Genomic DNA, 14,315 nt, shown 5'->3' on the forward strand with positions numbered 1-14,315 from the left:
TTTTAAGATGCCTCTGCTTGAGCATCCCTGTACTTTGCCGTCGTATTTACATGAGGATTGACATGAGCGAAAGACAGACTCATACAGGCAGATGAATATGCAGAGGAGTATAGTGCTCCTGTCCTCTCTGTATTCCTGTTTGTTTCTTGGTAGCTTTTTTCCTTTTTTGTTAAATACAGTCTTATGAAGAGCAGAGAACAAAATAGTTGTTTGGCTTGAGTAGAGGAGTTGTTTTCATGCAGCCTTCAAATACTCAACTGCGTGTCTAGCTTCTTAGTGTCTCTCTAACATATTTGAACCTTAGGCTGTGCACTAGTTCACTGAGTTGCACCTTAAGCCTTTGGGACTCTGTGATAGTTCCTAGCTCATGAGCAAGATGAACACATGTAAGTGTTTAGAAATGCTTGGCAGTTGAACTTGGCTGAATTGCAACCAGAGTTCATTCTAGGGGAAAGGATTGTTTTGGAAAGGGGGAATACAATGATAAAATGATCTGTGCTGTGAACTTGCTGTTTCTTCAGGTGCCTCTTTTTACTTTTTTAATGATGGCCCTTGGATGATCCTAACAGCTGCTCTCTTTCCAGAGGAAGGGTGGTGAGTGCCTTTCAAGAATAACACTGAGTTAACACACTGATATCTCTTCTTCAGAAAGTTTAGGAACTTCTAGAGAGTGTCTTCTGAGTAAAGGACTTGGGGAGAGAATATACACAAATATGTTGCTTTATTCTTTTCTTCATTCGTGGCTGTTGTTCAGGAAAGTTAGGGTAGTCTGTACGTAAGAGAAACATTTTGAGATTACTCTGACCAAGATCTTAAGTACAGGCCTTGAAGGCTTATCTTTGGCAGCTCTCTTAAGATTTTGCCTACCTCTCTGAAATAAATGAGATTGTTTTAGATAGCAGTTACCTGTGCTTACGAAACATCTTCGTGGTGGCTGGTTTAGGCCTTGGGCAAGGCCTCTTGGGCCTTGGATGACTACTTTCGTTGCCCAGGTAAGGTGAGGCTGAATGCTTGTCTTTACCACAATGGAAGGAAATCAATTGCTCAGCAAGACCACTAGCATCAAGGGTTGCCACATTTTCTCATGGAGAATGGTGTCTCAGGTTGTACAGACCACAGTTTGTCCCACTTGCATTTGTGTAGCATTCTTCCTGTGACAACTCTGACCAAAGATTGCCTACCTTGCATTTTTTTTCTGATCTTTCCACTGAGTGTTTCAGTCCTTCAGGATTTTGGTGCTTTCTTTGCTTTTGAGCGTGTATCTTTGGCCTGTTTCATCATATGGGAATGGTGTGAGGAATCGAGACTTGGTGAATAACTAGACATCTCTTTGGGCCTCTTCTTGTCTTTGGAGAATAGTCCAAAGTACCTTTCAAGACATGGTTTAACATTATGTTAACAAGTTAATGGCTGTAAGCATTTAGCAGATTTGAAAGCTGAGGTTGGGCAGGCATTGGGGTGCTGCTCAGGTCTTCTGATGCTGCCTGTGAGCAAATTGGGAGGGCAATGTAAGTATCTAGCAGGCAATATTTAAAAGCTCTGTGAGTGAAAGTGTGTATATGTTCTTCTATTAAACTGTTTGGATGCTAGGTGCGTATTTTCATCAAACTATATGTCGTATCACAAACTTTGATGGCGTGTTTGGTTTTGTAAGATGACATTTTTCCTGATTAAGAGTCCCCTTTAAACTCACACTTCTTGTTGTAGAATTGTATTAAACAGTCTCACTAATTTAGTGTATGTTCAGAATTTTGGTTCTGGCTAGCTGTTATTAGACTCTTTACTCCAGCTTGAAGAAAGGAATCGGCGTTTAAAACAGTGATTTCTAAATAGCACTTAGATCAAGTAATTAGGCTTGGTGACCTTTTTTGTGCAGGTGGGATACTGTTTCTTTTCCTTCCTTCTGGCTGTTCTGTGGTCATGGCAAATCCATGGTATTTTTTGTAGGAGGTCTTCATTTCAGTGGGATTTAGAAGTGGATTCCTGACTGTGTATGCACAAAGTAGTTTATGTACATGTTCTCTTTCATTTTGGTGTTACAGCACATGCATGCATCCAGAAACACTCCAGAAGTACAGGCCAGAAAATGACACTCCTTCTCATCCCTTTCTGTGAATCTTAAAAGCTCTGTACTGTATTCTGGAGCAGGATATGATAGAATTAATTTTGTAAGAGTGAATTGAGTGTTTTTATTACTTACTTGCTCTTTTCCCGGTTTTCAATCTGGGGAAGGGGTTTGAGGTCAATATAGTGGATTCTGTGCATCTTCTAGTCAGTGAGTTTAAAGACAGATACAAGGGTCAAGCAGATAAATTATGGAATATGGTGGCAGCAGAGCTTAGCTCTGGTCTGGGGCTTGTTTTCAGAGCAGTACTGTGTACTTCTACCAAGATCTGTTTTTTTTATAAAGGAAGATGGCGAAACTTCAGTTGTCTGTGAGTGACTTTTGCCTGCAATCTCAGCATCATTTCTTCAGTCTTGCTGCTCTCTCAAGAACACAAGATGGCTAATGTGAAGTGAAATTTCAATTGAATGCAATATTGAAGGTAAAATAACAGCAGTATTAAAGTTTTGGTTGAGATGAGGAGTTCCCTGGCATAGCACAGATCACTGGGCTGTGTCCTTCAGTTTTGTTACTTGTCACAGCAGTCCTTTATTTCAGGAAGGTGACGCTGCTTTATCTTGTGTCTGTGGGCAAGTACTGGATAGCAGCACTAGGAATTTAATTTCTTCCAATTCTTGACACTGGATTTCTGCTAATGAATCCTGAACAGGATCACAGAAACTTTGTAGAGTGACAAGAGTGAGAAAGTACTGTGGCCTTCAAGCAGTGCTTCATTCCTGCTACTACTTCAGCCTACTTTTCTAGGCCTCTGTGTTGAACTGCAACCTTATTTTCTGGTTCTGACAGAGTTCTAATCTCTTCCTCCCTGAACAGAAGGGGCTTTCCCAGTTTCACAGCGTGGATGTTCTTTAACAGTTTGTGTCATGTAAAATTTGTTACAGAAAAGTGGCAACTAAAAGTGCAGGTATTTTGCTTATAGTAAGGCAGAAAACACAGCATACAAAGTCTTGCCCAACATCTCACTTTTCCACAGAACTAAGCTGGCAGTAATTTGTTTTAAGAGCAGTGAATTCAACAGATGAGACTTGTAAGAAACACATTTTATGCTTATGTCGTAACTGTGAATTTAGTGTGAAGCTTGTTTAAATGTTATGTATTAGTTTTAATGTGCAGGGGCTAGGGTTGATAGATCTGTGAAGTGCTGTATCTGCCACTGAAGTAATTTTATTACTTCAAATCATGCATTTTAAAAAGGTAAATTATTGTAACATATGTTTAACAGTTTGCATGCAGGAATGGAAGGAAATAATTCAGTGATAAAACTACCTACTTTGGCATTGTTGACCTGAGGGAGTTTCAGTGATAAAAGTTTTGATGCAGCTAATGTGTCAGATAGGAACTCTGAATGAGTCACTGTGCTTACCTGGTTTGCAATCCATTTCTAAGTTAGCAACCAAAAAAAAAGCAAAACAAAGGGGTGGGAGTGAAGTACGTACCAATTATCACTAGACATGTGGAGGAAGTGCTCAGCTGCTTTTCTTCCATCTGCATTCTCTACAAGTGAATGGAAGCAGGTATAGGTGGCTATGGGAATACATGTCTGTTCAAGGCCTAAATCTTCACTGTGATCTGTAGAAGTTTAGGCTGTTGTATGATTCAAAAATAGAAACTATCTCCCCTGTTGAACAGCTGCTGCTTCGTTACATATGACTTTATTCTTTCATTTTCTTTTAATGAATTTTAGAATTTGTCTTCAGTATCTTATTCATTTGGGGGAAAAAAAAAGTGTCCTCTGAGAGCTCCTAAATTAGCATCAAAAGAAAGGCCAAAACTTGTTAGGTCAAAATCAGTTCTTATAGGTCATCTTGCTTATAGTTTATGAGCGCATTTCCCCTATCAGTGTGAAATGTAGAGGCTGCTAAACCTCTAGGATTAGTTAAAAGCACTAGTCCAAATGAAAGAGGGACCCAGTAACATTAATCCAATTTGTCTTGTGACTTAATCTTGCTGCCATTTATTGTACAACTGCTGCTCCTCTGAAGCAGCCCACTTTGTGTATGCTTCTGCTGTTTGTTTAGCAAGTTCAGTCCCTCTTCATAAGACAGTAGGTTTTCCTTCTGCATAACTTCATCTTTAGTTAAGAGTGAATGAAGTTGTAACTGAGGAACCGTGTTTGAAAAGTTGTAGCTGCTTTTCTTCTCTTAAAGCTTCTTTGCTAATACTTTCATTTAATGAAATGTATGCTTAACATATTAATGTCGTGGTTTTGGTTATTGGTGAACTGGTTCTAGAGCACTAGGTGGTAAACCTGAAAATAGAGGATGATGATCACTGGTGGCTTTCTTTAACATAACCGTTAGTGTATGTTGAAAATAAGAAAGAACAGGTGGGAAATTTAAGGGAATGCCAGCTAAAAAAAATCATGAAGGCTGTCTTCTGCACATAAGTAGTCATCTTCTGGCTTATTTACAGTTTCTTTTGTCTCAAATAGTAGTTACAACTGTAAGCGTGCTTTGAGGTAGGTCCATTCTCTTGTTCACACCAGTGTAGTGGCTTCCTGCTCTAATTGAGCCCTCTTAAAGCCATTAATTTCTTCTTGCTTATGGTCTCGTTTTGATTTAACCTTCCAGGCTCGTGATTCCCTGGGGGTGGGGCAGTGGCATACCTTGTCCAAGAACTATTGCTCTGGTTACTACTATATAAATACATAGCACAGTGAAACTTGGTAAGAACCAGCTGCGTTGTGTGACCATATGACTCCTTGACAGTGTTAAGAAAACACCTTACCTCAGTTGGAAACTGCTTTGAAATGATTCTGTAGACAGCAGTGTCGTTTTCTGGACAACCAGCTAACTACTCTCAAGTTCACTGGCCAAAAAGGAAGCAGCCATCTTTATAAGGAGGCCCACAGTGGCATTGCTTTTATTTCTTTGGCTTACTTACATTGAATATAATCAAAGTGAAGAACAAGAAAAGAGGCATTTGGAATCCTTGTTCTGTCCCTACTGATTATGTATTTAAATTGTGTGCACACATGCTCACACACTTCATCCTGGTGTATAGAGGTGAGCCAGAATTTTTCACATAAATGTAATTTGGTAGGAAGAGGTGAGAGGCAGGTTCCCTTTGATGTTTACAGTACTGTCATCAGCCATGCTTAACAAATGAGATGCTTATTATTGGTTGAGAGGAGCAGCCAGCTGCTTTTTCTGTTGTAGTGAGAATGTACTTCTGCAAGCTTGAAGAAAACTTCCATAGAGGTGCAGTGCAGCATCTAATGTTAGTGCTGTGTTTGCTGAGATTGATGATGGACTCAGGAGAAGGGCTTGGTGCTGCTGTATGTTTTATTTTACTAAATAGAAAACCAGATATTAGAGGGCAGTCCACTAAGTCAGACCTGACAACAGTGTCAATGTTGTTGAGGCTTTCTTAATGTTTTATTCCTCCTTTCCTTTTCTTTAAATATAAAAACATCGCTATTAGACTTGTCTTAAGGTAGTTATTTGAATCTTGTGCTTCTTCTTGGTAGTTTACATCTCAGCTTCTGTAGGTACATGCATTCAGCTACTTTTGCTAAGTGAGAATTCAGAGTAGTCTGTTGGCCTGGGAGGAAGCAACTAAAACCTGTGAAGTAAAGCCACAGCACTTAGAGAATATGCTGGACAAATGCACTTGCCGTACAGTTGAGCTCCTATGCTTTTTATAGCATATTTATCTTAGTCTGGCAGATTGTTTTATGTTTTTGGGAGGTAGAGTTCAGTGTTTTGTACATCACTAATGACTTCTTAAATTCACCTATCTGACTGGAAGCTGCTCCACATAAATTAGTGGAAGGAATTGATGTAAAAAACAGTACTTTTCATCTCACTGAAGTTTGTGGAATGTGATGCTCTGCTTTTGAGTGTTTCTGTTTTAGGATATGTATATTTTCTTCACTCTGCCCAGTTTTTTTAGAAAACAATCTGGAGAATGATGTCCCTAGGATACTTCTTAATGTTCTCCCTTTCTTTTTTTTTTTTTTTTTTACTTTTTTAAAGACAATTATTTTGTAGGTAACTGTCTCTAGAATTTGTTTACTACAGCATGAAGACGATCTTCAAGCAATTATGTACTCTTCCCCATTGAGTTAAAGATGCATCCTTGAATGCAGATCCTGATATTCCTCAATGTTGTTGTTTAGTTAAACAGATACGTATTTCTCTGAACAGCAGAAGGTTGTAGCTCATGTACCAGACAGGTGGGAGGAGAATTTATGATTTTTGAGAGAGTACTACGCAAGGCTATCATCTCTTTGGATTTATAGCAGTTGTGTGGAGTGAGAGTGATAGGAAGATTCTTCCATCCTCTGTAGTTACCCTGCTTCTACGTTGAACGTATGAAGTTTGGTTTGCTTTTGGAAATATGATTATTTTTTTAAATAAATAAAAATGATGTGTAGAGTAAAGCTGCAACTTTAATCAGTTTTAGACTTGACTGCTAGTAAGTGTGTGCCTTCTAATTGTTAACTTGTGAATTCTTGAAGCTTGGTAGTATTTATCGTATTGGAGATTCAACCTTCTCTTGGAGGCATTGATGCAGTGTTCTTATCTGGAGTCTTTAAGATCCCATCTCTAGTGAGAACACAAATTTTAAATTATTTCAAGTCATACCAGATTTCTGCTCAGAGGAACTGAAGTAGTTTCTTGTAGTGCAACTTACCCAGATTGTCTTCTGATTGTAGTTTGAGTCTTTATCTTCATCTGTATACTGTCGTAGAATTTCTTATCTTTAGTTCTCTTTGGTAAAACTGAATGATAATTGATAATTTCTGAGACTTGTCTCAAATACCTAGGCACGTAGATCTGAGCTCTGCTCCACCTTGTTTTTGTTGCAGTGACAATCTTGTTAGGCAAACAAGTGCTGAATTAAGTGTAATAGTTCACTTTCTAAAAGTTATATTTTATAGAAAACTACAATGCATGCTAAATTAGAAGAACTAGGAACTGAGTGACTACTTCTGAAGTAGATTTTACTCTGGAATTACTAGTTATTCTCCTTACCTCAGCAGTGCCTTCAAGAGACGTGAGGCTCTGAACTACAACCTAGTCTAAAGGGTAAACTTCTTAGGGGGTGGTTGTTATGTTTAAGCTCCTCATATGCTTCCAGTTTTATTTGTCTTCTTTGTTCTTTTCCCTACGAAGTAAAACTTAAAGCATTCTCTTAAAAAAAACAGTAATAGTCCCAAAATATGCTTGCGTGTAGCTATGACATGGTAGACATTTATGATTTTCACTGTTGCGTAAGCTGTGACAGTGAAGCTTTTGAGGCAGCATCCTACTGTTGTCTGTCCCAAAAGTGACCTAAGCACAGTGTTCTTATTTTCCATGGTTAAACCGAACTGAGTCAGTGTTTTTCTTCAGCCAGTAGTACAAATGTGTCATTGGTTTTATTTGATACTGCGTTTTAACTAGTTGTGTCTGTATTCTACCCAACTAATTCCTCTGAGTTGTTAAGAGAGAGACTTAATTCCATGCATTAAACTACTGAAGAATTCCAGATTTTGGAGAAGACCCGTCCTTCAGCACTTTCACCATAAGACAAGAAATAGGTGGAAGTTGCCCCTTTGGTTTGTTTCAGTAGCATTGCAAATCAGAAAACAGTGCTGTATTTGCAATCAACTTTACCTTCCAGATGTACTTACACAACAAAAAAAAAGTTGTGCATTTTGTTACCTTGGTGTTGCTTGCCACAGGGGCTTATGCTTCAGTTACTTGTGCACTCTTGAAGTTCTAAATGTAGGTGCCTAAGTGTAGATATTGTGTCCATTTAAAGTAAAAACAGACTTGTGTACGTTAAACTTCTGTTGTAACTTAATAGTTCTGCTGTAATGCATGGATTTATGCACTAAGACAGTTGCATTGTGCGACAACAATCTGTATGCTTTATTAGAAGATTCTCTAGTGTAACTTTTTGCAGCTGGCATTGGAAGTACAAGCTTTGTTCTGTGATTCAAAAGCATTTTTAAATATCATTACAGTTAATAGATAAATTCCATTGTGTGAAGTTAGATACTACTAAAATGTTTGAAGGAATCAAGGCATTAATTTTTGATGTTTTGTCTTCTGCCTTAAGCGTTATATAAATTCAAATTCTCATACACTGCTGTATTGCCTGAAGTTTAAAGTGAAAGTATAGGCAAGTTATTCATCTAATATTGCTGTATTTCCAAGCTGTTAAGTGTTCCTTTGCCCCTGGTTAACAAACTGACTTGGCTACTCTGTGGTTAGAGGTAAACATTGTCACTTCTGCAGAAGTCAGGTTTGCTTTCTTTTGCTCTCGCATGACTCTAAAGATACCAAGTGAGTCAATGTCTGAAGCATTGGCTGTGATGTTTATGAAGTTTTAGAATGACGTTGAAGGGACTGACCAATTATTTCTTCTGCTGTATGATTCATGGTAGCTCAAGGATACTGAATAGTTTTTAAGCAGATGCAAGGCCTTCTCTGCATGGGATTGGGGTAATAAATAAATTAAAAGACAAAGGAACAAACTCCTTGGATTAAGAGTACAGACCTTGCTCTGATATAGAATCATATAATCATTTGAGTTGGAAAGGACTTTTAAAGCCCATCTGGTCCAACTCCCCTGCAACGAATGGGGACGCCTTACAGCTAGGTCAGGGTGCTAAGAGCCCCTCTTGCATGATCTGGAGTGTCTTCATGGATAGGACATCCGCCACCTCTCTGGGCAGCCTGTGCCAGTGCTTTATTACCTTTACTGTGGTGTTTTTGTTTATCTTTTTTAAAGCTTCCTTATACTCAATCTAAATCTCTCCCCTTTTAGTTTGAAACCGTTTCCCTTTGTCCTGTCATAACAGACCCTGCTAAAGGATCTGTCCTTTTCTTTCTTAGAGCTAGGTATTAGAGTTAGATATTGAAAGGCTGCTCTCAGATCTCTCCATAGCCTTTAGCATATGTGTGCTCTCCTTCAGCTAGGAATGAAAGAAAGGAAGGGAGTCTTCTCTGAGAAGAGTAGAGAAGAATTCCTGTTAGTTTTGTTCTAGTTTTATTTTAATGTTTCATTGTTTATTTTTAGCTCTATCATCATTCTTTTGAGAAAAAGAGATGGAAGACATCTTGGTTATGGTATTTTCCAGTAGCTAGCTATTTCTTACTTTAATTGCTTCACCCAAGACTGTCTGCATATAAATAGCTAATTCTGTCCCGAGGTATCTTACTGGTAGCCTGTTTAATTACTTTGGTGGACTGAGTGGAAGATTTGGGAAACTGACATAAACTTTTATTTATAACTGTCACTAGGGCACTGTGACTTCCCAGAACACTAAAGTGCTTGTGGCTCTTACGTTATTTCACTTTCAGATATCAGCCCTAGTAATGTATTCTTATCCTCTCCTTGAAGGAAAGTAAAATTCCTCAAAGAACACATGGTAGAGATTTTTTCTTAGTTTCAGTGGATTTTATTTACTTCCTCTGGTATATCCAAGTGTATGTATGTATAGACTGTAGAAATCATACTCTGCTCAGCAGAGCTGTTGTGCCGTTGTGGGTCTTGCTGTTGTCTTTGGGGAAGTGAGGTGACGGAGAGCAATACTGTCTCTGATTCAAACTTTATATAGTAATGTGTGACTTGCACTTGTTGAGTGCATCTTGTAGTCTACTTTGCTGAAATTCTACCAATTTGTTTAACATCAGTATATATCAGCATGCTGGTACTTGTATCCATGCTGATTTTAGGCATTACAGTACAAGAGGGTGGCAGACTAGGGTGGGTTCAGTGGAGAGTCATCAGAGTGACCCTGCCACTTTAGTGTCCTTTTACACCAAGAGAAAAGATAAAGGGAGGTCTTCAGCCTGGAGAATGGACTTCAGTAAGGGGAGAACTAATAGTGACTACTGATAACTGTGGGCAGGTTGTTGAGAATACTGAGTCGGGCTCTTCACAGTATGTGGAGGGTGGGTTGAGCAAGAGACAGCAGGACTGAGTAAAATAACTGGATTTAAGAATTATGTTTCACAGTGAAGATGTCACGCATCATTGCTGGAGGAATTTACAGTGTCTATCTTAGACTGTTTCAGTTATCCAGATAGACAAAACCCTGAGTAGTCTGGACTGATCTTGCTGACTATGCTTTGAGCAGGAGGTTGATTAGAGAACTTTTTAGGTTCTTTCCAGCCTGAATGATTTTATGATGCTACAACAGAATAGGCACAAAAACTTAAATTCATAAGTAGGAAGCTGTCTGTGCTGGCAGTTGAAACCAGCACAGTTCCAAGCCTTTGTTAAGAGCATTAGTGTTGATACTGTGGGTTCAGTGGAAGTGCAAAAAGGTATTCAAACTTCAAGGAACTCCTTGAAGTCAATACTGGAGCTTATGGGTGTAATTCAGAAAACTGCTGAATTTCTTTCTCTGCATAAGTGTGTCATTTAAAAAAATAAAAAATAAAAAATCAAGAAGCTTGAGCTGGTTCCTTAAAAATTCAGTGATTCAGTGCTCGACTTCTGAGAAGTGAAGAAACTGCTCATACACTGTCCATGGTACTGCATGTGCAGCCTGTGCCCCTCTGCAGCTTTAGTAAGCCTGAGAATGCAGCAGTAGCAGAGGCGGTGGGACTGAAGATGAATAAGTTGTTTGTGTGTTGTTTTCTGTTCTCTGCTTTTCTCTCCTGTAAGGTTTTCTTTTCATTTGCCCTTTGAGCTTATGTTTCTCTTTGAAGTCTCAGGAATAGTAACAGCTCTGTTTGTGGCTAAATGCTAGTTTTTGTAGTTGTCTTGCTGTGTAAAACATAAGAAAGTGAGCGCACTTCTCTCGGTTAAAAAGCGCAATTTTATTGTAGATAATCCAAAATAACTTCTACCTGTAACTGCAAGTATGCTACAATTAGTCTTACAGCAGAATTTAAAGTCTCAATTTTCTGCTTAAACCAAGACCTCTAAGTACCTTGCTAGTGATCGGCAGAGTTATGAATCAACAAATAAAATATAAAATTAGCTGTTGAAAGTTGCTCTGGTGGTTCATAGCTTCCCCAGTGTCCCTTGGGAGCCTGCAAGCAAGAAAGGAAATCTAGTCCTAGCATCCAAAATATAATTCTCTTGTTCTGTGCTTATAGATGCTATTGTTTATGATGGTTACTTTAGACATTACAGGTATTATTTTTTCATGCTTGGGAATTATCTTTGGGTAATTAGGAAAGCTTTAAACCATCCCTTTGTTATGATGAAATTGCTGTCAGATGGAAGCACAAGGATACAAATAGTGGATTACTGAAAATAAATATATATTTGCTTTAAAAAAAAAAAAAACAACAAGAATTCTCACTTTTCTAATTGTTGCACACTCTGGTTTGTGGTGGTTTAGTGACACAGTGAAAGCTGATGATGGACTAATGAACTAATAGAGATATTTGTAAAATATTCAGTACCTTTAAAGAAAGCTGTGAAGAAGTATAGTGTTTGAGAACTTTTTTCATGTTGAGTAATATTATTCAATTCTATGTCCATCAAGCAAGTTTGGCAAGAATAACATAAATAATCATATTAATGTACCTTAATTATGACCTGGGGGAATGAAGATGTAGTTTATTCTTCAAGTTGACATTGGTTTGTGACTTTTCAACACAAAGGGTAATGTAGTGTGGTAAGGGCAAACTGGGGTACTGTGTGTACTGGATATCTGGACTGCAGCTGACAGATATGATAAGTAGTTTACGTATCATGGTCACCACTAACTCTGAACTAGATCTGGGCACCAGCTAAAAGGTCAGAGTTCTTAAACTTTCAGTGACTACTGGAGTACCGAAGTTCTGCAAAACACATAAATTTATCTTACTTCTATAAGAAAAACAGAGTAAATGAAGGACAGGATCTTCCTCTAAATATGTAAATTCTTTCCTGGAAGCATTGAACATAACAGTACAGTTTGTCTTGTAAGTTGTTGCCATTTGTCTCCTATCTAACTTGTCAGTGGATTACATTTATATTTTGACTATTATTAGATATATTGAAAATAAAATTTGAATAATGTTTCTCCATCTGAAAATGCAAATGTAATGCTTAACTCAAATGTTATTTTTGAAGAATGTTTGTAAGGGGAAGCTACTTAGGCCATGTAAGTGGTTCCGTGTCATAGTATAAGAGAATGATTGAGAAACAAAATGACCTGTAAAGGTTGGGAACAAAGTTGAGAAGCAGACTTGGTTATCAAAATGTATCTTAGGGTGAGAAATGAACTTCTGAGCTTCTTTTGTAAGCTTATTTTGTCAGTTGATGTATTTTTAGGGCAAAATGCATTATGAGAATTAATTCTAGCAATGAATGACTTCAGTTGAATCTAAAATACTTGACATCATTTACATATAGATACATAATGGATTTTGTCATCTATATTTCAAATTGCTGTTGAAATCTGAGCAAGACTAAGTGTGAAGTTTGTAGAAGTGTCTAAATAGGAAGCAAGTGTGGTTGGGATGTTCAGCAGCTATAATGCTGCATGCTGTAGGCACAATGTGATAGTTCTGTAATAGATATTTAAAAGAGCTTTGATTCCCCTTTCACACTGCTACAAGGTGTTTAATTTACTGCACAGGTGTAGTATGAAGAAGACTCTGTTGTCCTTCTCCTCCCTTGTCTGAAAAGACCTGTCTGTTAAGGGTGTGATGCAAGAGCATCATAAAGATCTCTTCTTTCTCCTTCCCTTTTGGTGTAGCTATTGGCTTCCTCTGCAAAACCATAGTTGATCTTGAACTTTCAAAACAGCCACGCTTCTTTTTGCCTTTTATTGAGAATGATGACGTAAATGTTAAATCGTTCTTACACATAATCCTAGAAAAAATTTTAAATGGATTTAATAAAGTTTTTAATTTTGATAAGAATTCAGGACATCAGAATTTAGGATCGAGTGCTGAGTATACTAAAAAGCCTATTTATACTTACTAGCAGTCAATAATTACTGAGTTTTCTAAGTACTTTATTCTGTTATCCTGTCCCACTGTGCAAAAATGTGCTTTGATATGAGCTGTCTGAAACTGACACTGAAGATTATTACAGGTGTGCAAGGCTTGGATACAGAGGTGATATCTTGCTGTTAAACTATAATAAACAGTATGCCTGTTTATTACTGCCATTGGTCTAATAAGATACCATCTCAGCCTGCAAAACTAGCTGATGTCCTTAAACCGTGGTGGCTGCATTGGCGTAGGATAGGAGTATATGTGAGACACGAGGATGTGACTTCTCAGTTTTTGGCAGCCCCAGGACTCTGTAACATAGCACAAAGCTAGGAGGAAGATGAGTTCTCTTTTCCTGTATGTTCATTCTCACCCCTTGTGACTGTCCTTGACCAACGCACTTCTGTTCAAGAATGGATGCTGTGGTCTCATTCTTTGTTTTTGGTATTAATATGCTTGTGTTCAAGTACAAGTGACTTGTGATTTTTGAAGGGGAAAACCTTAATTCTAAGTAATGTTATATCTTTTTCTATCTCATGTGCTATGGTTTTAATGAAGGAATTAAATGTTCAGTGGCTGTTAGTGTCCATTTAATAGCGTTTGAAACACTCTTCAGGCTTTCACTGAAACTATCTTCCTATGAAAATCAAAAAGCTAAGCTCTAATTTTCATTGAAATACAACTTTTGGGCAGTAGTACTGTACCTTGGGTCTTTTTTCAGGATTGGTCTTGGGGACAGGGGAGACTGGCAGCTGTTGTAATCTATAATCCTAAGGAATGGGGGCAGTGGGAAGAGCATCTCTGCTGCTGCCGTCAGGCTTTTTCTTGTGGGAGAAAACGTTACTCTTCTGTTTCTCTTATTTTGGATTCTTTCTTTGGATTTCTTCTCTGTGCTGCCTACTCCACCCAATGAGAGTTTCCTTCCAGAGTTTGGGAATTGCGTTGCTGACGTTACAGCGGCAGCAGGAGCCCTTCATCCATTTCCAAAGGTTTGCTATTAGTGTGAGAGCTGGGAATTATCTGACTGGTGTTCTGGTCTAAATTTGGGAACGATGATGTAGTTGAGACATGCATACATCTCCAGGTTTTAATAAACAGAGTAAAGGAAAGCATTAAGAAAAGCCCACAACATTAAAGCTGCTCTTTATTCACCCTAACTTTTCATTGCCATGTTAATGTTTTACAGGTGGTTTGAACTACCTGTTTCTTTCTATATGTGTTATAATATCAAATGAAACTTTTGATAACATCTGATTTATCTCTCTGTATGCACAATACTGATTACAAACCTTCTTTTTACTATAGTG

The 14,315-nt window shown here is 38.1% G+C and overlaps 1 protein-coding gene across 22 annotated transcripts in view; it reads left to right on the top strand.

Moving 5' to 3' along the window:
- The window catches only part of CNOT4 (CCR4-NOT transcription complex subunit 4), a 67,074-nt gene that overhangs the window by 1,465 nt on the left and 51,294 nt on the right, over positions 1-14,315 (top strand). For 8 of the 22 annotated variants that reach the window (XM_085538885.1, XM_085538916.1, XM_085538905.1 and 5 more), the window contains exon 1: positions 13,771-13,997. The exons of 13 other annotated variants lie outside the window; for them this stretch is intronic. In XM_085538885.1, the coding sequence (XP_085395011.1) occupies positions 13,786-13,997 (212 nt within the window). In that variant the 5' untranslated portion in view covers positions 13,771-13,785. Of the gene's footprint in view, positions 1-526; positions 595-13,770; positions 13,998-14,315 lie in introns of those variants that run through there. One more of the 22 variants, XM_085538943.1, reaches the window with a different exon arrangement.

The sequence above is a fragment of the Coturnix japonica genome, chromosome 1, assembly GCF_054131305.1.
Source record: "Coturnix japonica strain WE chromosome 1, WE-NBRP24, whole genome shotgun sequence".
In the NCBI taxonomy this organism is placed as follows: Eukaryota; Metazoa; Chordata; class Aves; order Galliformes; family Phasianidae; genus Coturnix; species Coturnix japonica.